This window comes from Heterodontus francisci, chromosome 6 (genome assembly GCF_036365525.1).
Source record: "Heterodontus francisci isolate sHetFra1 chromosome 6, sHetFra1.hap1, whole genome shotgun sequence".
Classification (NCBI taxonomy): domain Eukaryota; kingdom Metazoa; phylum Chordata; class Chondrichthyes; order Heterodontiformes; family Heterodontidae; genus Heterodontus; species Heterodontus francisci.
The window spans coordinates 98,712,740-98,736,501 of record NC_090376.1 but is presented as its reverse complement, the minus strand read 5'-3'; the positions used below and the strand labels follow the sequence as shown (position 1 = coordinate 98,736,501).

The 23,762-nt window shown below is 43.1% G+C and overlaps 1 protein-coding gene across 1 annotated transcript in view; it reads right to left on the bottom strand.

The window, feature by feature from the left end:
• The window catches only part of LOC137371466 (protein diaphanous homolog 3-like), a 908,603-nt gene that overhangs the window by 102,691 nt on the left and 782,150 nt on the right, over nucleotides 1-23,762 (bottom strand). The window contains exons 26-27 of the mRNA XM_068034108.1: nucleotides 21,222-21,317; nucleotides 20,710-20,760 (exon numbers count right to left, since the gene is read on the bottom strand). Of these exons, the coding sequence (XP_067890209.1) occupies nucleotides 20,710-20,760; nucleotides 21,222-21,317 (147 nt within the window). The remainder of the gene's footprint in view (nucleotides 1-20,709; nucleotides 20,761-21,221; nucleotides 21,318-23,762) is intronic.

Below are 23,762 nucleotides of genomic sequence, written 5' to 3'. Positions count from 1 at the left end.
TCGACAACAGGTCTTTATTCTCAGCAATTCTCAAGTTCTGTACTGCCAAACGACTAAATATTTTAAAATTCTGTTGCTTAATTTAATCTTTACAAAATTAAGATGTATTTTCAAAAGTGTTATTTTGTTATTCTAACTGGAACAATTATATCATTTTCCTTTAAGAGAGAAGTAGGTTAATGACTACACAATCAGTATTGAATTCTTAAAAAAAACGACCAATGTATTTTACTTGTTATTCTAACAATTTGCACTTATGTAGTGCCTTCAACATCCCAAAATTGATGCAGAGCCAAAGAAAGAAATATTAAGAGGGGTGACCAACAGGGATAGGCAACGAAATGTTGCACCATGGAAATTTGGCAAAATTATTGACTCAGCCACGGACATGGGAGCAATTAAGCTGTATATAAAGAGTATAGCCAATCTAATGCCATCAAAACACAGTCCAATTTAAAATACATTTCTCCTTATAAATCAAGTAGCTAAGCATACAAACATTAATGGAGAGCAGCACAACTGTATTAGCTAGCATGCAAGCAAAATAGTATGCAATGCCAATGCGAATTTACTTTTGTTGGCAGAATAGAGCTTGCTACACCATGTCATGGGTGGTAGATGGATCTTATTAGATGACCTTTGTGGATTCACACTGTGTCAGGAGTGCAACTTCATCCAATAAACCAAAAAAGAGGATTGTTATTGTGGTTATTGAAGTAAGGCTGTAGAAAAATCAGCAATAGAAAGACAGACCATTTCACTCTCTGCTGCAGTCACAAGACAGTTTAACCTGTGATGGTCAATGTTTGTGCAATTTCTCGACCTGCTGTAATATGTATCTGAAGATAGGGCAGCCAACAAAAGGGCAGTGATCTCCAAATTAGGAGAATTTTATAGGTTGGAGCAGATAGGACTTCAGAAAAGTACTGTGGGACAAGAAGGGACAGAGAGATTAATGGTAGGTAGCCAAGATTAGTTTATTCATCTTGACAGGCTGTTAAACTAGGTCCTGGATTCTAAAATACAGGAACAACAGCATCGCTCATGGGCAAAATATCATTTGCACACCAAAGCTAGTGACAAAATTAGATAAACACAATTACAAATAAAGAGCGCCCTTCAGTTTCTCCAATAAAGCGATTCTCTTAAATTCACTTATGTCTATATCTCAGTCTATCACTGTCAATTCGATTCAGGTCTGACAAGATAATTATTAACAAAAAGCTTTTCTGCAAATGTTTGAGCGGTTGTCACTGCATGTATTATTAAATAACAAAATGTTTGGTCACTATCTGTAAGATTGCACTTCAGACTAATCATTTTATGTCCAAGCCAAATCTCTTACCTGTTCGCAAAAGTGCACTGAGAGCGTAATGTAATTATATGATACAGACAACTTTCAAATGACATTGGCCACTCAGGTTATCTGCCCTCAAACTGGATATTAAATGATGCACATTGCAGTTACTGATCTTTGACATACTTATAAAACTTGTCCTTTAATCTAATTCACAGCAAAATAATCAGTTAATGGCTGTTTTTAACAAGGTCACTGAAACATAATAAATTTTTATTATATCTTCCCCAACAGTTTTTAAAACTGCAAATGCAGCATGGATTTTGTTAAGGAATCGTAGACAGTTCCTCATAGATTAAGGTTTATCCGTTACATTGTATTCGCTAACTACTGTATATGGGTCAGCAGCATCATGTTTTCACCAATATCATTTAGCCCCAATATAGACCGTACTCTTGTATTCATGAGGAACATACAGTACCGACTTCTGGAGATTCCTTGGATTTTCTTGCCTATTTTTCTCTTAATACAAGTTCTGGACTTATGTGATTCCAAATGGATAGCAGTGGAATTGAGCCATTTATATAGAAATAAAAGTCCAGTAACTTTCAACATATCACTGAGCCTGTGTTCCAAATGAAAGCAATGCGTGCCAGAGCGTAGAAATCGAGACATTCCCTAAGTGACTTTTGCCATTTTAAAATGAGATTACATAACACAAGCCTTTAAACTTCTCCCACTCTCTCTCTCTCTGTACCCCAACCCCACTCTCCCTCTCCACCTCCCCCACTCTCTCGCTCTGTACCCTCCCCCACCCACTCTCTTTCGCTCCCCTTCCAGCTTTCTCTCTGACTGTTGCTGAGAGCGGGAACAGTGCTTTTGAACTGTGGACAGCTTTGTGGTTTTCTGGTGGACATTAAAAAAAAATGAAACGTGCCGGAAAACCACGAATCTGTCTGAAGTTGGGAAGTGCTGCTCTGCTTCAGCACCTGTCAGCTGTGAAACTGACACTTGCGATATTTTTAAAAGCCGTTCTGAAGAAGTCAATGGGGAATTTCTCATCCGTGAAATTACCAGTCACATACCCCAAAATTGTTTACCATGGATGCTAGCGTCCATGTACAGACATGTTGCCGACCCCTGGTAACAAAAGCTTGGTCAAAGAGGTGGGTTTTGAGGAGGGTCTTACAAATATACGAACTAGGAGGAGTAGGCTATTTGGCCACTCAAGCCTGCTCCACCATTGTATAAGATCATGGCTGATCTGTTTGTGGACTCAACTCTACTTTTCTGTCTATCCCCGATACCCTTTGACTCCCTTGTTTGTCAAGAATCTATCTACCTCTGCTTTAAAAACATTCAATGACCCTCCCTCCACTGTTCTCTGGAGAAGAGAGTTGCACAGACCCATGACCCTCTGAGAGAAAAAAATTCTCATCTCTGTCTTAAATGGGAGCCCCTTATTTATTATATTTTAAAACTGTGCCCCCAAGTTTTAGGGGAAACATCCTTTCAACATCCACCCTGTCAACTCCCCTCAGAATCTTACATGTTTCAATAAGATCACCTCTCATCCTTCTAAACTCCAATGAATACAGACCCAATCTTTCCTCATAAGATAACGGTCTCATCCCAGGAATCAGTCGAGTGAACCTTCTCTGAACTGCTTCCAATGCAATTATATCTTTTCTTAAGTAAGGAGACCAAAACTGTTTTAGATGTGGTCTCACCAATGCCCTGTACAACTGTAGCAAAACATCTCTACTTTTATATTCCATTCCCCTTGCAATAAATGACAACATTGCATCGGTCTTCTTAATCACTTGTACCTGCATACAAACTTTTTGTGTTTCGTGTACTATGGCACCCAGATCTCTCTCTATCTCAGAGTTCTGCAATCTCTCTCTATTTAAATAATATGTTGCTTTTCTATTCTTACAGCCATGTGGATAAGTTCACACTTTCCCACATTTTACTCCATCTGCCAAATCTTTGCCCACTTACTTAACCTATCTATATCCCTTTGCAGACTCGTTGGGCTGGATTTTATGTCAGGCGGTCGGGAGTTGGCCACCGACATAAAAGTGGGTGGCGAACCCGCTTCCGCCCGGCCCAGGGATCCGTCCCGCATTTTACGGGTTCCCGGGCTTTAAATGTTCCAAGGCGGGACTTCCACCCACTTGAGAGAGGAAGTCCCGCCTCATTGAGCTGCCGACCAATCATCGGGCCAGTAGCTCTTAGTCCCAGCAATGCCACTGGGAGCGGTGGCCACTGCTGGGACTGCAGCCCAGCCGAATACATGGAGCCAGGAGTGCAGGTAAGTCAGGGTTGCCTCGCCGGGGTAATCAGTCGCCCCCTGGCAAGGCAAGGATGGTCTTTTGGGGGGAAGGGGGGGCGTCCCGGGTCCTGGGGGTAGTTGGGAAAGCGGGGGTGGCCCTCAATTGGGCACCCTGTGCCCGTTTGTCAGGGCCCACCCCCGGGGCACTGAGAGACCGCCAGTTTTCACTGGGCGGCCTTTCACGTCTCCCGGACGCCCGCTTGCCACAGGTAAAATCCCTGTGGAGGTGGGCAAAGGCCCTTAAGTGGTTAAGTGGCCACTTAAGGGCCTTGATTGGCCTGGAGCAAGCAGCCCATTTCTCGCCCCCCACCCCCACCCCACGTAAAGTGGAGTGGAGGCGGGAGCTCAATTTTACGCCACCATCCGGCTCGCTAGGGTGGCATAAAATTCCGGCCCTCATGTCCTCTTCACAAGTTACTCTCCTACCTATCTTTGTGTTATTGACAAATTTAGCAACCATGCGTTCTGTCTCTTCATCTCGGTCATTGATATAAATTGTAAATAGTTGAGGCCCCAGCACTGATCCCTGTGGCACTACACCAGTTACAGCTTGTCAACCCAAAACGACCCATTTATGCCTATTTATGCCGTAAAGGAGAGGGAAGTGAAGAAGTTTAGTCAGGGAATTCCAGAATGTGGGGTCTAGGCGACTGAGGGCACGACCATCAACGGTATAGTGAAAGTAATGGGGTTTCACAAAAGGCAGGAGTGAGATGAGCAGCGAGTTGGGGGTGGAGGGTTGGAAGCCTGGAGGTTAGAGAGATAGGGAGGTTTGTTACGGCCATGTGGTGAAGTGTATGGGTGGTTCCCACTGTTCAATTCCCACCTGACAGCAGCAAATGTTTTTGTCATTAGGGTTGTAACCCCTTTGTGTTTTATTTGTCAAGAAAACAGATAGCAACAGGTTTTCATGGAGAATTAAAATAGAAAATTAATTATTTATTGAGCAATATGCCTGATCCCAAAATTGTCACAACTGCACCCAGCCACACATTCACCCGCACAAACATACACACCCACAACAAGAGACAGATAGAGAGAAAAAGGGGTAAGTGGTTTGAAGTGAGATGGGTTTTGGGGTTCACGGTAAACCTGTTGAATTCTCTCAGAGGTCAAGTTCTCTTTAATTGCAGGCCTGAGCTGTTTGTAAAATTCTCTGTTGCTGAAAGTTCAATTTGAAGACAGGGATTACTTCCAATTCTCTGCTGCACCAGTTGCAAATGTACAATTCACAGCAGGGCGCCTTTCATTTTGCTTGTTGGATTTTCTCCCAGCTCTCAGCTGGACAAGCTTTGGTGATGCTTCTTCCTGGGTCTCCCAGCTCTCTCTCCAGAGAGCTACTTTTAAGGTCAAAAATTGTTTCACTCCTTTGCCTCTGTTGGGATAAATGGATCTTCCCTGGGTTGACCAACAATGGCCCCGGATGTGGCTACTTCACACCTTCTTTGTTTCAAAAGAACCCATTCCATTCAAAAATGCCTCTTGATGGATTTAAGATGGGTACAATAGACTCCTCTTATCTTGGAATGTATTCTTTTGTTTCTACCAGACAGTAGACAGTTTGAATATACAAAGCCAGGTCTTTTGAGCTTCGGCGACAATTTTGGAGCACACTGTTCACCTTTTTAAAAGAAGAGTCAATTTTAATAACCCTTCAGGTTGAGTTCTTGTGTTTCAATCGCTGCACTTTATGTTGGCATCACACTTTGAAAAGACTTAACCCAGGGCAATGAAAAGTTTAAATTTCAGCATTGGGCCCCAGTGTAAATCAGTGAGAACTGGGGTAAAGATGAGCTGAAATTAGTACAAGAGAGAATACAGACAGTACATTTTTGGATGAGCTGATGCTTACAGAAGATGGGGGACTGGTCAGAGTGTGTTGGAAAACTCAAATCTGGAAGTGCGAAAATTGATGCGGATTTTCATGACAGATGGGCTGAGATAGGGACAGAGGCAGGTGATGTTACAAAGCTGTTACAGAAGTAGGTGATCTTTGTGAGAGAAAGCATATGGGGCTGAACTTTCCGTACAGAGGTGAAAAACAGGAGTAAGGACTGTTTCTGATCCCAAACCCACTTCTGTTGGGAAACTGATTAAAGTCAAGATTTTCATGTGGGTGAGCATCTTAATTGGCATGGAGACAGGTGCCCTGTCCAATTAAGGGCAGTGGGCAGACTCAAAGCTGGAGGACCAATCAGAGGCCTTCAAGCTTCAGAGACGCACCAAGCTGCAGTACAGGGTAAGTTGCTGGAGGGCGGTTCAACAAGAAGGTGCCTTCTCAGCGACTTTTTAAAGATACAAAAGCATCCAGGCCACCACTATGGGGTGGGGTGGGGTGAGGTGGGTGTGGGGAGCCCCTTTACAGGGCAGCCTTTGGCTGTACCCCCACTCAGACAGGCAAGGAGGGACTGTAGACTTGTCAGGAGCACTGGCATCCCAGCCTGCCTCCAGGCAGTTGATCTGCCCCCGTCGCTTTGGGAAACTGGAAACCAACTGGAAAATCGCAGCTGACCTCCATTACAAACTTTAACAAGGCTCTCAATGAGCCTAATCGCCTGCCCGGGCCCCAAACCCGTGTCAGTCAAAATGGCTGTCAGGAATGGGGTTGGGAAGCTGGCATGCTGGCTACCTCATAATTTCCGGGCCCTGTCTGCCTCTGTTCCAGATATTGGTGGGGCCCAGAAATTCAGCCCATAGTGTTGAAAAGTCGGTTTATTGTTTAAAATTGAGTGGAGGTGAGAATGGATGAGAAGAAACTAAAGAAAAACCTAATGATTTGCAAGGACCTGGGCCTGATTTGAACGATCAAAAGACATCGGACTCATTTCAGAAGGTTCATCTTCATACAAAATGATCAGTACTTGGAATGGACTTGCCAGTAGTGCTGTGGAGGCATAAACCATGCAATCATTTCAGAAAACAGTCAGACTAAGCTCAGTGATTATGTTTTGCTGTTTAGTCTCTGCAGAATATTTGTAAATACCCAGTAGAGACTAAAAGAGAAAATAGATACCTGATCCATGATTGGTCTCTAAAGAAACAAATTTCACTTGCATCAAGATACTGTGGAAGTATAAAAAGAAATCCCTTTGCTCCATGTTACTTCAACAAATCTGCTTCACTTAATGTATCACCATGAGGCTTCTGCATTGGAGGTTTAAAGTACAGAGATTTTAAACAGCTGCAAAAGTGTAAATGAAATAAATGCATAATGTACATACATGGATTCCCATTGATAGCAGCAGTAGTATTTCCTTCTTTGAAGGGAATATAAATGACTCCAGATCTTTGCATTATTTCAATCCACCAAAAAAAAATCTTTGATTTTACTAAACATTTAATTTTCTCTTCAAAGATTCTTTTCATTCATTCATGAGATGTGAGCACCACTAGCAAGGCCAACATTTGTTGCCCATCCCTAATTGCCCTTGAGAAGGTGGTGGTGAGCCTCCTTCTTAAACTGCTGCAATCCATGTGGTACACCCACAATGCTGTTAGGAAGGGAGCCCCAGATTTTTGTCCCAGCGACAGTGAAGGAATGGCAATATAGTCCCAAGTCAGGAAGTTAAGAGACTTGGAGGGGAACAGGTGGTGTTCCCAAACGTCTGCTGACCTTGTCTTTCTAGGTGGTACATGCCATGGGTTTGGAAGGTGCTGTGAAGGAGGTTTAGCAAGTTGCTGCCAATCAAGCGGGCTGCTTTGTCCTGGATGTTGCCAAGATCTTTGAGTGTTGTTGGAGCTGCGCTCATCCAGGTAAGTAGAGAGTATTCCATCACACTCCTGACTTGTGCCTTGAAGATGTTATATGGGCTTTGGGTGGGGGGGGGGCGGTGGTGTCAGGTGGTGAGTTACTTGCTGCAGAATTCTCAGTCTCTGACCTGCACTTGAAGCCAACATATTTATATGGCTGGTCCAGTTAAGTTTCTGGTCAATGGTAACTATCAGGATGTTGATAGTGGTGGATGTATCGATGTTAATGTTGTTGAATGCCAAGGGGAGATGGTTAGATTCTCTCTTGTTGGAGATGGCCATTGCCTGGCACTTTTGTGGTGTGCATGTGACTTGCCACTTATCAGCCCAAGCCTGAATGCTGTTCAGGTCTTGCTGCGTGCGTGCATGGACTGCTTCAGTATCTGAGCAATTGTGAATGGTGCTGAACATTATGCAATCATCAGTGAACATCCCCACTTCTGATCTTATGATGGAGGGAAGGTCATTGATGAAGCAGCTGAAGATGGATGGGCCTAGGACACTATCCTGTGGAACTCCTGCAGCGATGTCCTGGGCTGCGACGAATGGCCTCCAACAACCACACCCACCTTCCTTTGTGCTAGGTATGATTCCAAACAGTGAAGAGTTTTCCTCCTGATTCCCATTTATTTCAATTTGGCTAAGGCTCGTTGATGCCACACTCAGTCAAATGCTATCTTGATGTCAAGGGCATTCACTCTCACCTTACCTCTTGAAGTCAGCTCTTTTGTCCATGTTTGGACCAAGCTTGTAATGAGGTCTGGAGCCAAGTGGTCCTAGTGGAACCCAAACTGAGCATCGGTGAGCAGGTTATTGCTGACTATGTGCCACTTGATAGCACTGACGATGACACCTTCCATCAAGAGTAGACTGATGGGGCATTAATTGGCCGGACTGGATTTGTCCTGTAGACAGGACATACATGGTCAATTTTCCACATTGTTGGGTAGATGCCAGTGTTCTGCCTATACTGAAACAGCTTGGATAGGTCCTCAACTAGTTCTGGAGAACAGGTCTTCAGTACTACAGCCAGGATGTTGTAAGGATCCATAGCCTTTGCTGTACCCAGTGCCTCCAATCTCTTGATATCTTATGGAGTGAATTGCATTGGCTGAAGACTGGCATCTGCGATGCTGGGGACCTCAGGAGGAGGCCAAAATGGATCATCCACTCAGCATTCTGGCGGAAGATGGCCGCAAATGTTTCAGTCTTGTCTTTTGCACTCATGTACTAGGTTCCCCCATCATTGAGGATTGGGATGTTTGTGGAGCCTTCTCTTCTGGTAAGTTGTTTAATTGTCCACCACCATTCATGATTGGATGTGGCAGGACTGCAGAGCATTAATCTGATTCATTGGTTGTGGGATCATGCTGCTTTTGCTATTTAACATGCATGTAGTCCTGTGCTGTAGCTTCACCAGGTTGGCATCTCATTTCTAGGTACGCCTGCTGCTGCTCCTGGCATGCATTCTTGCACTCCTCATTGAACCATGTTTGATCGCCTGGCTTGATGGTAACGATTGAGTGAGGGATATGATGAGCCATGAGGTTACAGATTGTGGTTGAATACAATGCTGCTGCTGCTGCTGATGGCTCACAGTGCCTGTTGGATGCCCCGTTTTGAGCCACTAGATCTGTTCCGAATCTATCCCATTTAGCATGGAGGCAGTGCCATACAACACAATGGAGCATGTCCTCAATGTGAAATCGGGACTTCGTCTCCACGTGGACTGTGCGGTGGTCACTCCTGTTAATACTGTCATGGACTTATGCATCTACGACAGGTAGATTGGTGAGGGCGAGGTCAAGTAGGTTTTTTCCTCTTGTTGGTTCTCTCACCATTTGCTGCAGGCCCAGTCTGGTAGCTATGTCCTTCAGGACTTGGCCAGCTCGGTCAGTAGTAGTGCTACTGAGCCACACTTGGTGATGGATGTTGCAGTCCCCCATCCAGAGTACCTTTGTGCCCTGCTACCCTCAGTGCTTCTTCCAAGTGGTGTTCAACATGGAGAAGCACTGATTCATCAGCTGAGGGAGTGAACGAGAAAAAATATATTGTAAAATGATTCAGTGAATTCAGAAACTATCTTGTGTTAAAAGTTTAGGATTAAGCCTGAAGACAGCTCTGTCCTTTAAAGATTTGCATGAATAGAAATCAATTACAATAGCTTATAGCATTCTCACTTCTCTTGTTGAACTAATAGAAATAAAAGGACATTTTGCAAGCTAATATTTTGGATTGTAAGTAGAAATTGGTTGAAAGGGAGGCGCAATTCAGTAAAAGACATTGACCAAAAATAACAATACTGATGTACATAACTAAAGAACAAATTATGATAGGAGAGTTCAAGAGAATATTAAATGGAAAGACAAAGCAAAACAGAAGAAAAATTAATTTAAGGAAACACTTTAATGAATGTGGAAAGGAAGTCAGTCTCTATATGAGAACAAGAATAAAAATAGCTGTACCAAGACCATTGCAGTTGAATAAGGAGGTCTAAAATATCCATTAGGCTGAGAAGAATTATTCTAAGAGATAAAAAAACCCAAAAAGTAGAGAAGATTGGGAACTAGGAAAAAGCCAATGCTAAATAAAATTAGAAAGGATGAGAGAGCAAAAGAAAAGCGGATTGTGAACAGAAACACTGGGTTCCATCAAAATTTATAGCTGCGTGTGAAGTAAATGGAGTGCTCTGCATACTACAAAAATCTGGTTTGGTCTAGTGACCAGCGAGAGCAACTTTTATTGATTATCTTCCAAAGCATGCACAAGTTAAAGAGGTTGTAATTTATAGAATCATAGCTTGAAAGGTCAAGATGCAATTACAAATATTAAGTAATGTTTTCCTCTGCCATTTCATATTTTAGACCCATAGATATCAAAAATCAATAAATATGCGTAAAGAGTGGTCTGCAGATTTTGTCACTTAAGATCCAGGGTCCAGCTGCCTGCTCTGAAATCTTTCTCACTAGTCATGATTCACTGTGGAATTCTCTCGGCTCATTTTCTCTTTTGCAATGGACAGCAGAAGTTCACTGCAAACAACAACAGCTGCTTTATCAGCCATGGCTGTCTCCAAGCAGAGAGGTAGCTCCTGTAAATCTAATGAGATCAGCAACTGAGCCAAGATGCAGCACTTGCCCATTTTTGAGATGTCTCTATAGTGCTGAATTTTGGGCCTCCACCGCAGCCACAGAGATGAATGGGAGCTTTGAAATAGCCTCGTCAGCCGGCATGCTGCTTCCCTGGCTACATCCCGCCTCTGGTCCATTATTGCGAAGGCAGGAATTGGGGGTGGGGGGAGGGTGGCAGGGCTACCCAGCCGCACGCAGTGGGTAGTCATCACGGTTCATTAAGAACTTACTGAGATCAATTAAAGGAAGTCTTCTGCAATTTTCCAGTCACCCTGCAGGCTCTCGCAGGTGTTGGGAGTGAGTTTAGGGGCCCGGAGGCAGCCTCCCGGTGGCAGGCCGGCAGCCAGCATTCCAGGCATGCCTAGACGCGTGCTCTGCCTGGGTGCAGGAGCAGGCACAGGCTGCCCTATAGAGGGGCTCCCCCACCACTGTGGTGGCCTGGCTGCCAGATCCATTTTTTAATTTAAGTTTTTAAAACAGTGGTTAGCAGGCCCTCCATCTTGAAGTGCCCTCTCCCTTATTTACCCTCTATTGCAGGCTGCTGCTCTTTTCAAGCTGGAAGGCTTCTGATTGGCCCTCCAGCTTTGAAAGCCTGCCCATCATCTTTAATTGTACGGTAAGCCCATCTCCAGATCAATTAAGGGGAGTCCCCGTGAAAATCACAATGATGTACTGTTGCCCCCACCCCGGAGGTGGGTTAGGCACTCAAAAACAGTCCCAACCTCTCTCTCCCACCCCTGGAGGGAATATCTTACTGCAAAAAAGACATTCACTTTTGTACTGGAAGAAAGGAGGTAACTGTAATCTAGAAACATTGCTTGTTGAATTAGGGAAAGATGGGCAGGATACGCGAGCAAGTGATGAGGCTTGAAGCACATACTGGAAAAGGGAAGAGGAATTAAGACAGAGATGTGCTGCGGAATTAGTGGTAGAAAAGAAACCTTAGAAGAAGGAAAGGGAGCTTTGAGAAAGAATACAGGGTGAAGTTTAGAGACAAAGGACATGTAGGTGAAGCTTGGCAATGCAGGGTAGATTTGTAACTTACGGCCTGAGCATTAAACTACATAAGAACGTAAGAAATAGGAGCTGGAGTAGGCCATTTGTCTCTTCGAACCTGATCCGCCATTCAACAAGATCATGGCTGAATTTCTCTATCCCAGAAAGCTGTGGATGCTCAAAGATTCACAACCCTTTGAGTGAATAAATTTACCTTCCTCACTCCTAAATGACCGAGCCCTTATTCTGAGATTGTGACCCCGTGTACTAGATTCCCTAGCCAGGGGAAACATTTTCTCAGCATCTACCGCATCAAGCCCCTTTAGAATTTTATGTTTCAACTAGATCACCTCTTATTCTTCTAAATTTCAGGGAATACAGGCCTAGTCCACTCAAACTCTCCTCATAGGACAATCTCCTCATCCCAAGAACCAATCTAATGAACCCTTGTTGCACTCCCTCTAGGATGAGAATGTCCTTTCTTAGGTAAGGAGACCAAAACGGCACGTGATACTCCAGGCGGGGCCTCACCAATGCCCTGTACAATTGTAATAAAACTTCTTCACTCTTAGACGTCAACCCCTTTGTAACAAAAGCTAACATACTATTTGCTTTCCTAATTGCTTGCTGTACCTGCATGGTGATTCATGTACAAAGGACATCCAGGTCCATCTGAGTGCAAACATTTCCCAGTCTCTCACCATTCAAATCAATTCCGCTTTTTTATTTTTCCGACCAAAGTGGCTAACTTCACATTTTGTCACCTTGTGTGCCATCTGCTGTGCTCTTGCCCACTCACCCAACCTATCTATATCCCCCTGCAGCCTCTTTGCGTCCTCCTGACCACTTACTTTTCCACCTAACTTTGTATCATCAGCAAACTCGGATACGTTAACTCAGTCCCCTCATCTAAGTCATTAATACAGATTGTAAATAACTGATGCCCATGTACTGATCCTTGCAGTACCCTGTTAATTACAGTCCGCCAACCCAAAAATGTCCTGTTTATTCCTTCTCTCTGTTGATTAACCAATTCTCACTCCATGCTAATATATTACCCCAAATCCCATGAGTCCTAATTTTGTGTAATAAACTATTGTTTGGCACCTGATCGAATGCTTTTTGAAAATCCAAATACACAACATCCACTGGCTTCCCCATTATCTATCCTACAAGTTAAATGCTCAAAGAACTCCAACAAACTTGTCAAACGATTTCCCTTTCCTAAATCCATGTTGATTCTGCTTAATTAAATTATGATTTTCTAAGTGCTCTGCTACCACGTCCCTAATAATAGATTCAAGCATTTTGTCTATTAATGATGTTAGGCTAATTGGCCTCTCGTTCCACGTTTTCCCTCTTTCGCCTTTCTTAAATAGAAGGGTTATGTTTGCAACCTTCCAATCCTTGGCAACTGTTTTAGAATCTAAGGAATTCTGGAATCTCAAAACCAATGCATTCACTACCTATTGGCTAAGCAAGGAAGTTAAGGATAACATAAAGGCAAAAACTAAGGCATACCATATTGCAAAGGCCAGTGGCAGGCTGGAAGATTGGGAAACTTTTAAAGATCAACAAAGGGTTACTAAAAAAGTAATAAAAAGAGCAAAGGTAAATTATGAAAGAAAACTAGCGCAAAATCTAAAAACGGATAGCAAAAGCTTCTATAAGTATATAAAAGGGAAGAGAGTGGCTAAAGTGAATGTTGGTCCATTGGAGGATGAGACTGGACGAGAAGGGAACACAGAAATGGCGGAGACACTAAATCAGTATTTTGCTTCAATCTTCATGGTGGAGGACACTAGTACCATCCCAATAGTAACAGGTAATGCAGAGGTTATAGAAAGGGAGGAACTTAGAACAATCATCATCACTAGGGAAAAGTACTGAGCAAACTATTGGGGTTGAAGGCAGACAAGTCCCCAAGGCCTGATGACGTACATCCTAGGGTCTTAAAGGAAGTGGCAGCGGAGATAATGGATCCATTAGTTATAATATTCCAAAATTCTCTGGATACGGGAAAGGTTTCAGTGGATTGGAAAAAAGCTAATGTAATGCCCTTGTTCAAAAAGGGAGGGAGGCAGAAAGTAGGAAACTATAGACCAGTTAGTTTAACATCTGTCGTTGAGAAATTGTTAGAATCCATTATTAAGGAAGTAATAACAGGACATTTAGAAAGTCAAAACGCAATCCATCAGAGTCAGCATGATTTTATGAAGGGTAAATCGTGTTTGACTAATTTGCTAGAGTTCTTTGAAGCTGTAACAAGAAACATGGATAATGGGGATCCTGTAGATGTAGTTTATCTGGACTTCCAGAAGGCATTTGATAAGGTGCTGCACAAAAGGTTAATACACAAGGTAAGATCACATGGGGTTGGGGCAATTTATTGGCTTGGATAGAGGATTGGCCAACCAACAGAAAACAGAGAGTCGGGATAAATGGGTCATTTTCTGGTTAGCAAGATGTAACGAGTGGGGTGCCACAGGGTTCGGTCCTCGGGCCCCAACTATTTACAATCTATATAAATGACTTGGATGCAGGGATTTAGTTTAGTTTAGAGATACAGCACTGAAACAGGCCCTTCGGCCCACCGAGTCTGTGCCGACCATCAACCACCCATTTATACTAATCCTACACTAATCCCATATTCCTACCACATCCCCACCTGTCCCTATATTTCCCTACCACCTACCTATACTAGGGGCAATTTATAATGGCCAATTAACCTATCAACCTGCAAGTCTTTGGCATGTGGGAGGAAACCGGAGCACCCGGAGGAAACCCATGCAGACACAGGGAGAACTTGCAAACTCCACACAGACAGTACCCAGAATTGAACCCGGGTCGCTGGAGCTGTGAGGCTGCAGTGCTAACCACTGCGCCACTGTGCCGCCCCTAATAGATAGGGGCTATAGCCAAATTTGCAGATGACACTAAAATAGGTGGGATAGTAAGTTGCAATAAAGAAATAAAAAATCTACAAATGGATATGGATAGATTAGATGGGCCAAAATTTGGCAGATGGAGTTTAACGTGGATAAGTGTGAGGTTATCCATTTTGGTAGGAAGAATAGAAAAGCAAATGATCTAAATAGAGAGAAACTTCAGAGTGCTTCGGTGCAGAGGGATCTGGGTGTCCTCGTGCATGAATTGCAGAAAACTAGTTTGCAGGTACAGCAGGTAATAAGGAAGACAAATGGAATTTTGGCATTTATTGCTAAAGGAATAGAGTATAAAAATAGGGAAGTGTTGCTGCAACTGTACAAGGCATTGGTGAGACTGCACCTGGAGTATTGCGTACAGTTTTGGTCCCCTTACTTGAGAAAAGATGCAGTTGCATTAGAGGCAGTTCAGAGGAGGTTCACTAGATTGATTCCAGAGATGGGGGGCTTGTCTTATGAAGAGAGATTGAGCAGTTTGGGCCTTTACTCTCTGGAGTTTAGAAGAATGAGAGGAGATCTAATTGAGGTATATAAGGTGATTAAGGGGATTGACAAAGTAGACATAGAGAGGATGCTTCCTCTTGTGGGGAAATCTAGAATGAGAGGTCATAGTTTTAAGATAAGGGGTAGCAGATTTAAAACAGAGATGAGGAGAAATTACTTCTCTCAAAGGGTCGTGAGTCTGTGGAATTCACTATCCCAGAGTGCGGTGGATGCCGGGACATTGGGTAAATTTAAGGAGGAGATAGACAGATTTTTAATTCGAAATGGGTTGAAGGGTAATGGAGAACAGGCAGGAAACTGGAGTTGAGGCCAAGATGAGATCAGCCATGATTATATTGAATGGCGGAGCAGGCTCGAGGGGCTGAATTGCCTACTCCTGCTCCTAGTTCTTATGTTCTAAAACCCTCGGATGCAAGTCCAGGTGATTTGTTGCCACTTAATCCCATTAATTTCTCCAGTACTATTTCTTTACTTATACTGATTTCTTTAAGTTCCTCGTTCGTGCTCGACCCAGGGCTGAAATTTTTGGCCCGAATGGGGGTGCGCATGAAGGTGTGTGGGTGCGTAAATTTGTGCAGAACAACTGGAATTTTCCACATCCCTGGAGGCATTGGGGAACAGTGTAGCTGGCTGGAGGCAGCAGTCTGGGGCACCAGTGCTCCAGGCAGACAGAGAGGCCCTCGCAGTCTGCCTGGTTACAGCTGCAGATACAGGTCGCCTTATGGAGGGGTAACCCCTCCACAATGGTGGCCTGGCTGCTGAGGCCATTTTTTAAGTTCGGGTTAAAAAAGTTGGCAAGAGGGCGCCTCCATTTTGGGGCGCCCTTTTCCTCACCTGTAACGGCAACCTGCTACGTCTTCACTGCAGAAGGGCCTCCGGCTTCGAAAGCCCAGTACGATGAGCCTGATCTCTGGTCACTAATTGGTCAATTTAGGGAAAATCACAGCCAGGTGACTGTTCCCCATACAGTATGGGCTTCTGACTCTCATTTGACCATCACGGCAGGGTTCCAAAGCCTGTGGGGAAAATCCTGCCCTTGGGTCCTTATTATTCTGGGAATGCAGTGAAGACCGATACAAAGGGCTGAATTTTTCGGTCCCCTAGGGACGGAACAGAGGCGGGAGGGGGGCCCATAAAATTGTGTCAGAAGACGGGGGGGGCACGCGTGCCCGTCGCCTTCTCGAAGTCTTCCAATTTAGTCCAGGTTAGGGAAAGCTGAGTACGGCCTTCCCACCGAGGCCAATAAGTGGTCAATGCCTGGAGTCAAGTCCCAAGGATCTGATGCAGTGCTGCAAAATGTTCAATGACCTCACCCAAGTGGTCAAGGTCAGTGAATGTATCTTCAAATGCCATATCTCACCAATTGCACAACTAGCCTCACACAATTCTGAATGCACCACACACCCAACACTCACCTACCACCATCTATCATGCTTCATACTTCACATTCATAGCTTCATCTCACCCTCACACATGTACCACTGCTGCAAGCCTTTCACCCACGTCTCACAGCTTTCACACATTGCTAGCTATTCAACTATGACAGCCACATCACGCAAACACATTGTACCACACTCACTGCACACTTATTTCTGTCTTGCAGGACAAAGTGGTCTAACTGTTGTGGGATGTTGTAGGTTACAGAGGGACATAGATAGGCTGCAGAGCTGGGCTGAGAGATGGCAAATGGAGTTTAATGCGGAAAAGTGTGAGGTGATTCACTTTGGAAGGAGTAACAGGAATGCAGAGTACTGGGCTAATGGGAAGATTCTTGGTAGTGTAGATGAACAGAGAGATCTTGGTGTCCAGGTACATAAATCCCTGAAAGTTGCCACCCAGGTTAATAGGGCTGTTAAGAAGGCATATGGTGTGTTAGCTTTTATTAGTAGGGGGATCGAGTTTCGGAGCCACGAGGTCATGCTGCAGCTGTACAAAACTCTGGTGCGGCCGCACCTGGAGTATTGCGTGCAGTTCTGGTCACCGCATTATAGGAAGGATGTGGAAGCTTTGGAAAGGGTGCAGAGGAGATTTACTAGGATGTTGCCTGGTATGGAGTGAAGGTCTTACGAGGAAAGGCTGAGGGACTTGAGGTTGTTTTCGTTGGAGAGAAGGAGGAGGAGAGGTGACTTAATAGAGACATATAAGATAATCAGAGGGTTAGATAGGGTGGATAGTGAGAGTCTTTTTCCTCGGATGGTGATGGCAAACACGAGGGGACATAGCTTTAAGTTGAGGGGTGACAGATATAGGACAGATGTCAGAGGTAGTTTCTTTACTCAGAGAGTAGTAGGGGCGTGGAACGCCCTGCCTGCAACAGTAGTAGACTCGCCAACTTTAAGGGCATTTAAGTGGTCATTGGATAGACATATGGATGAAAATGGAATAGTGTAGGTCAGATGGTTTCACAGGTCAGCGCAACATCGAGGGCCGAAAGGCCTGTACTGCGCTGTAATGTTCTATGTTCAGTGCAGTACTGAGGGAGTCCAGTACTCCTGGAGGTACTGTCTTTCGGATGAAATGTTAAACCGAGTTACCATCTGGATCAAAGTAATTATATGCTATTGTTAGGAAGGTTGGAGGGGAGATTTCAGCTTTGAGATTTCATTGTTAAATGTTATGCACCTCTATGAGCCTTTAACTTGTCAATTAATCTTGTCTCATCCCACCGCCGCTGCAATTAGCCATGCGGCGGGCGGCCCTGTTGTCACACAGGAAACACGGCACGAAAAGCCGTATGGGCTGCTTCCCGGCTCTCGGGAACGAGGGAACCGGCATTGGGAAGTGGGGGGTGCTGAGAGACACCCCCCCATCCTTGCTAGTGACCCCCTTACACCACTTCCCCCACCCGCAAGACCCCTCCTGCCCTGACCTACCTGAGGCCTGGGTCCAGCGCTGCTCCTGGGCCTTTGGTAGGTGCTCCTCCAACAGCAGCCACCATATCTGTGGTGGCGCTGGTCAGCGGAAGAGCTGCCGGCCTCTGATTGGCCAGCAGCTCTCCAAGGACGGGACATCCGGTAACGGGGTCCTTGATACTGTGGGAAGCCCACTGCTGTCCACTTGTGCTTGATTGGCACTTAATTTAGCAGGCCTTCCGGAGAAGAGGAGATGTGGGGTCCTCGGCACCACTTTTTCCAGGTGTCGAGACCCCAGTCGCCACGATAATATCAAGCCATATTCTTCTGGTCCTATTCATATGACACCTCTTTTTAACCATGTCTACAATTTTTGTTAAAATTAGCAAAACCAGGAATGTCGACCTGCTCGGTCTAGTATTATTCATATGTAATAGATATGAATAAATATCCAACTTAAGGTCAGTGAGTATATTTTACTGCAAAATCTGTAAACTATCTTGGCAAACAGCTTTTATATACTTTAGATTTTTTGGCTGAAATCTTTTCTAACTCAGTGACTGACCAACATAGAAAGAACTGACCTCAAATAGCAGGGAAAGCCTGGAGACTAGCCAGTGAACTGTACCCGATGGCAGAGCAAGTAGGACACATTCAGGGTGTTTTTCCCCACATACAGTGCCTTTTGCCTTGCAAGAGAGTATTGTAAATCCCTTAAAGGACTGTGCCCTTCACTTATTTTAGTTGCTAGATGTTTTTGATAATTCAACAAAACAAAAATCTTTTGTTTTCTGACGAAGGAATGCCATTTCACAATAGGGGAAAAAATTATTTATTATTAAAATGGAAAATTTGCAATTAATTTCAAGCACCCACAGAGACAAATATGTTGTTATGTTACTGGAATATGTTTAACAAAGTAAGTCCAGCATTGATTTTCTGGTCTAATGGGTTGGGTAAATACTGTCCCTATGTGTAGCTTCTTCAAAACACACGGAAGGCATTGGAAATTATTATGGTAAATGGGATAGCAATTGTGTTACGCTAAAGGGTTAAGTCTGCTTTTTCATGAATTTGGGTGTTCTTCATGGTAAGGAATATTAGCACTGGGAATAGAACAGTTTTGAACTTTGTTGGCCGGTACCAGGATCTAGCGTTCCCACATCAGGTATAATAAGAATCGGGTGCAGAGCAAGGTTCTCGCTACTCTTCTCCAATAGTGTACCTTAGCTCAACCTCTGAACCACACCCCTTGCTCCAACATTGCCATATTTTTACTTGCCACATGACCTACATTTAAGGTCTCTTGCAATGAGGCTTTCATTCAATAATAATGTGTTCAAGTATGTGCAGCTTTGTTTTAATCAATTGGGTTGAAATTTCCTAACACTGTTGCACTTGATATCCTCACAGCAAACAAAAACGAGAATGTTGCCCTGTAATAGTATTAGGAAATTTCAGGTTCCTTAAGTGACAGCCTTGTAACAACTCACTGTAACACCTATTCCTCTCATAGCTCCACTCATTTTGGTACATTTCTTGTGGAATATTTTTATGCTGTGCACTTTTATTAAATGAACAGGTTTCACAAAAGACAGAGATAGTAAAGAGTGCTTCCTTGAACTGAATTATTAACATGCATCAGGATATTTTCAAACCTTAGATTTCTTTTTTGGTAGAGAAGGTGAACGAAAAAATCATGTAAAAGAAAAATTGCAAATATTATTTGGAGTAAAAGATGTAAATTTCAATGTAATTTCCAACACAGGAAGTAATAGCTTAAAATACTGGTGATTTTTAAAAATATACTAACACCCCTTTGTATAACTGGGCAGAAACAACTAACAAAATATAAAAGAAAAATTAAAATGAGTGATTTTGCAGAAATCCACAAAAATGCCACCCCATAAGATTAAAATTTGAATCTGAAGCTTCAACAATTTTCAGGTTAATAGTGGTGCTGTGATTGTTGGTCCTGAAGATTATATGCCCTGTGTCAGATTTGATAGAGGCGCTCAAAAGCATGAGGTATCTGGACATGGTAGGTATGGATAAACTGTTCCCATTGGCGGAAGGGTCGGAAACCGGAGGAGACTGATTTAAGTTGAAGTAGCGAGTGGTAAAAAACTGGAATACACTGCCTGAGAGTGGAGGCAGATTCAATCATGACTTTCAAAAGGTAATTGGGGAATACCTGTAGAGAAAAAATTTGCAGGGTCACGGGGAAAAGACAGCGGAGTGGGACTAGCTGAGTAGCTCTTACAAAGACTCGTATGGATACGATGGGCCAAATGGCCTCCTTCTGTGCTGTAACCATTCTATGTATTCCTGAAGGACAGGACACACCACATTTCCACCTTTGATATTATCAGTATCTTAGGCCATACTTTGTGCCATATTTTGGAATTAATCTGGGTTGATTAATCTAAAGTAACACAAACTTTAGTGCTAAATCTTAAAGTATCATGGAAAATAGCTTAAATATACTTTAGATTATTTGGCTGAATTCTGTTCCAACTCAGTGATTGATAAGTATAGAATGAACTGACCTCAACCAGGAAGTTTGAAAATAGCCTTATAATATACTTTTAGCCCATGGATTTTTACTCTCAATCTTACTTTAAAATTCTTTTAAAAATTTCCTTAGCCCACTTGCAGAATACAGTATTCACTAGGGCTTACTGACATGATTAATGAAATTGCATTAAGCAATAAACAATTTGTGTAGAAAAGATAACTTTGGGTGGGTCTCTCCTGCTATGCAAAAGTTGAACTCCAGAAATTTACATTACATTTGTCCGGAAGTAGATGGAAAATACAATAATCTAGCAAATAAATCAGCTGAGTTCGGCACAAGCAAAGAAAGAACCATGCATATTAGAATGTCAATTTTTACCCTGGTTCCATGCAGGCCACTGTGAACCTGGACTTGTACTTCGTCGAGTATCTGTAAGAGCCATGACACAAAGGTATACAATTGAATTGGCAGTTAATATAAAGCATGTGACAAAATATGGAAACATATACATTTTTCAGGATAACTCTCTGGTGGTTACAAATAGCAAGCACATACATTAAACACTTCACTAATTGTATTAAAGCAACCGAGACGAGTTGCATATGGTTCTGAACATGAAACTTGTCATAATGAGCAAACAAAGTTTACTTCAGAGCATTGATTTGCAAACAAGTACTGACAACAGCCAGGTGGAATTAACATCTTGCTGACATGAGCTATCAGAAGATGATGACTAAGTATGCTTCTGGCATTGCTAGGTTCTGTGCCCCACATCACTGTGCCTCTCTAGTTTAGTCTCTTTTCCAAAATGTTTCTTTTCTAGGGAATAGAATAAGCACTACACGCCTTAAGTCCCTTGGAAACAACATCGAAATAGGTACAGAACTCACCTTTAGGCCTTGGTGTCCATTTTCTTCGGTCTCTGAATGCAGTGCCTGACTGCAGGGCCTCCAGCAGGCTATCCATCACTCCTGTCTCATCACCCTCTGTGAAAAAGGATTGAGGGAATTTTATCAGCCTGGAGGGTTACCATAGCAATGTCAAACAGAACAGGGAAAGACCACTATGTTATGACTAAAACCAGCAATTTCAGAACTAGGTAAGCCCTTAACTTAGTCATAAATCAGCTTTCTTTCTACCAAGATTAGGCACGTTTTAGGTTTGTTCATAGCCAATAAAGACCAAAGTTGAATTGATTCACCAGTAACTATTGCTTTAAGATCAAAAGCTACACTGAACAGATTTTGTCACACAATGAGATGCATAACAACTCAAACTGCCTGCTACTTCTTGCATGTTAAAGAGCTCCAGTGCTAATAGACTGCAGTGTTGATTGAACAATTGTCATGGAAAATGAAAAGACTTATTCCGCAGATCAGAAATAAAGGTCAATGTAATCTACTATTTATGTCACATTCTTGTCATGTTCTCTCTCCACTTCACTAGTCTCACAGAGATGATGAGGCTGGCATTAATGCAATCAATCATTCTTTAACACATCTCAAAAGCGAATACTTCCAGTATTGGCATTCTGTTTTACAGACAGGCAGCCTTATACCAGAAAAACAAAGGTTTTATCTAAACAAATCACCTGTGAAGGGTTGAGAACATTGTTGACCTTTATTTGCTGTTCATAATTTTAAACGGAATCATTGTCTCAGGAGGTAATCTGTCATTTTAAGCAAACAAATTATCTGAATATTCTTTGAATCCCGTGTTAGCTAATTTTACCTGGAAAACCCACAAAAAGCAGCAAGGAAATAAAGTGTGTATGCACAAATTTTCTTTATATAGCACAGCATGATATAGTAAGTGGTCTGGTTAATAACTATCTGAATAAAAAGATCAGAATAGGAACGTGATATTGATACATTAGGTTTGTGCAATTATTTGAATCACAGAATTGTTACAGCATAGAAGGAGGCCATTCGGTTCATCCTATCCTACCAGTTCTCCAAATGAGCAGTTCACGTAGTGCTATTTCTCTGCCTTCACCCCATAATGCTGCACATTCTTCCTTTTCATCTCTTCTTTGGCCTCCTTATCTCGAGAGACAATGGATACGCGCCTGGAGGTGGTCAGTGGCCCTTTTCATAGAACTATCTAATTCCCCTTTGTATGTGTCATGAAGACCCCCACCTGCCAAGAATGAGGCATATTAATTTCGTCATGGACATTAATTTTAAACTGTTGCTGGAGTGAAGAAATGACTTGTTTGAAAAGAGATCACCAGACACTTGGCTGGAAACATTTGCATACTAAGACTGGAGACAAAGCAGCTACTCCCTGGTCCAATTAACTCAAATGGATTTTGATCACCAGACATTGAAGGTGTAAGGAAGCTCGCATTCCAGGGTCTGCTAAGATGATAGAATCCACAAACACAGGAATTTGTTCAAGCAGCTGGTCACGTGACTAACTGGCTGGCCCAGGTTTTCTTTGTTTGAACTGCACACTGCACAGTTTGGTAAGACTGGAACAAGACAGCCTCTCTCCTGGTTGGCTCTCTCTCACTTTCTCACAAGCCTCTGGACCCACTAAAGACACGTAAACCTCAAGATAGAAAAGACTCCTGCATCAAAACAAGTTAAAGCGTGCACTAGGCCCCAACGAACAGCAAGACTTACTGGCAACTAAAGTCTCAACATCAAACTCAAAGGACTGTAACTACAATCCATCTAGTGCCTCAAACTTTTTCACTTTATTCTTTTCTACTTTTTCTGTCTCTATCTGTATGTGTGTTTATCGAGTAGGCATGCTAGTGTGGTCGCGTTGCGTATTCGTAGCCGTTACCCCAATTAGAGTTTAAGATTAATAAATTTCCACCTTTCTTGTTTAAATCTAAGAAAATCTGTCTGATTTCTTTGCCTTACAATTGGAAAGCAGTGAACAAGGATTCACTGAGGGGGAGCTAAAACACAGTGTTTTTAAAATTAAACCCTGTTACGGTTAAACCTGGCAAAGGCTGAGAGGGAACCCCTAGACCTCATCTCACCTGGTCGTAACATATGCCTCCACCATACCCTCTGGCGGTGTATCCAGATCCTAACCACTCACTCAATCAAAAAGCTTTTCCTCATGTGGTCATTGCTTCTTTTGCCAAATATTGTAAATTTGTGCCCCAGATGAGTTTAAAACAATAAATCTTAAATATTTTATTCTAACTATGCTAACAGGGTGACATTATCATGTTGAGTATAATGTATTTTGATATTAAAAGCATTAAAAATATTGTGCTGAAATTTATCAGACCTCTAGGGACGGGCAGAGAGGTGGGGCCCATAAAATAGGGAGGGAAGGCAGGGGTTAAAGTGCCTGCCACTTTCCTAATGCCATTCAATTTTGTCAGGGGAGGGGAAGGCTGAGTATTCATGCATAGAGACCAATTGAGACCCTTAAGTGGCCAATTATGGGCCTACTCCCACCGCTGC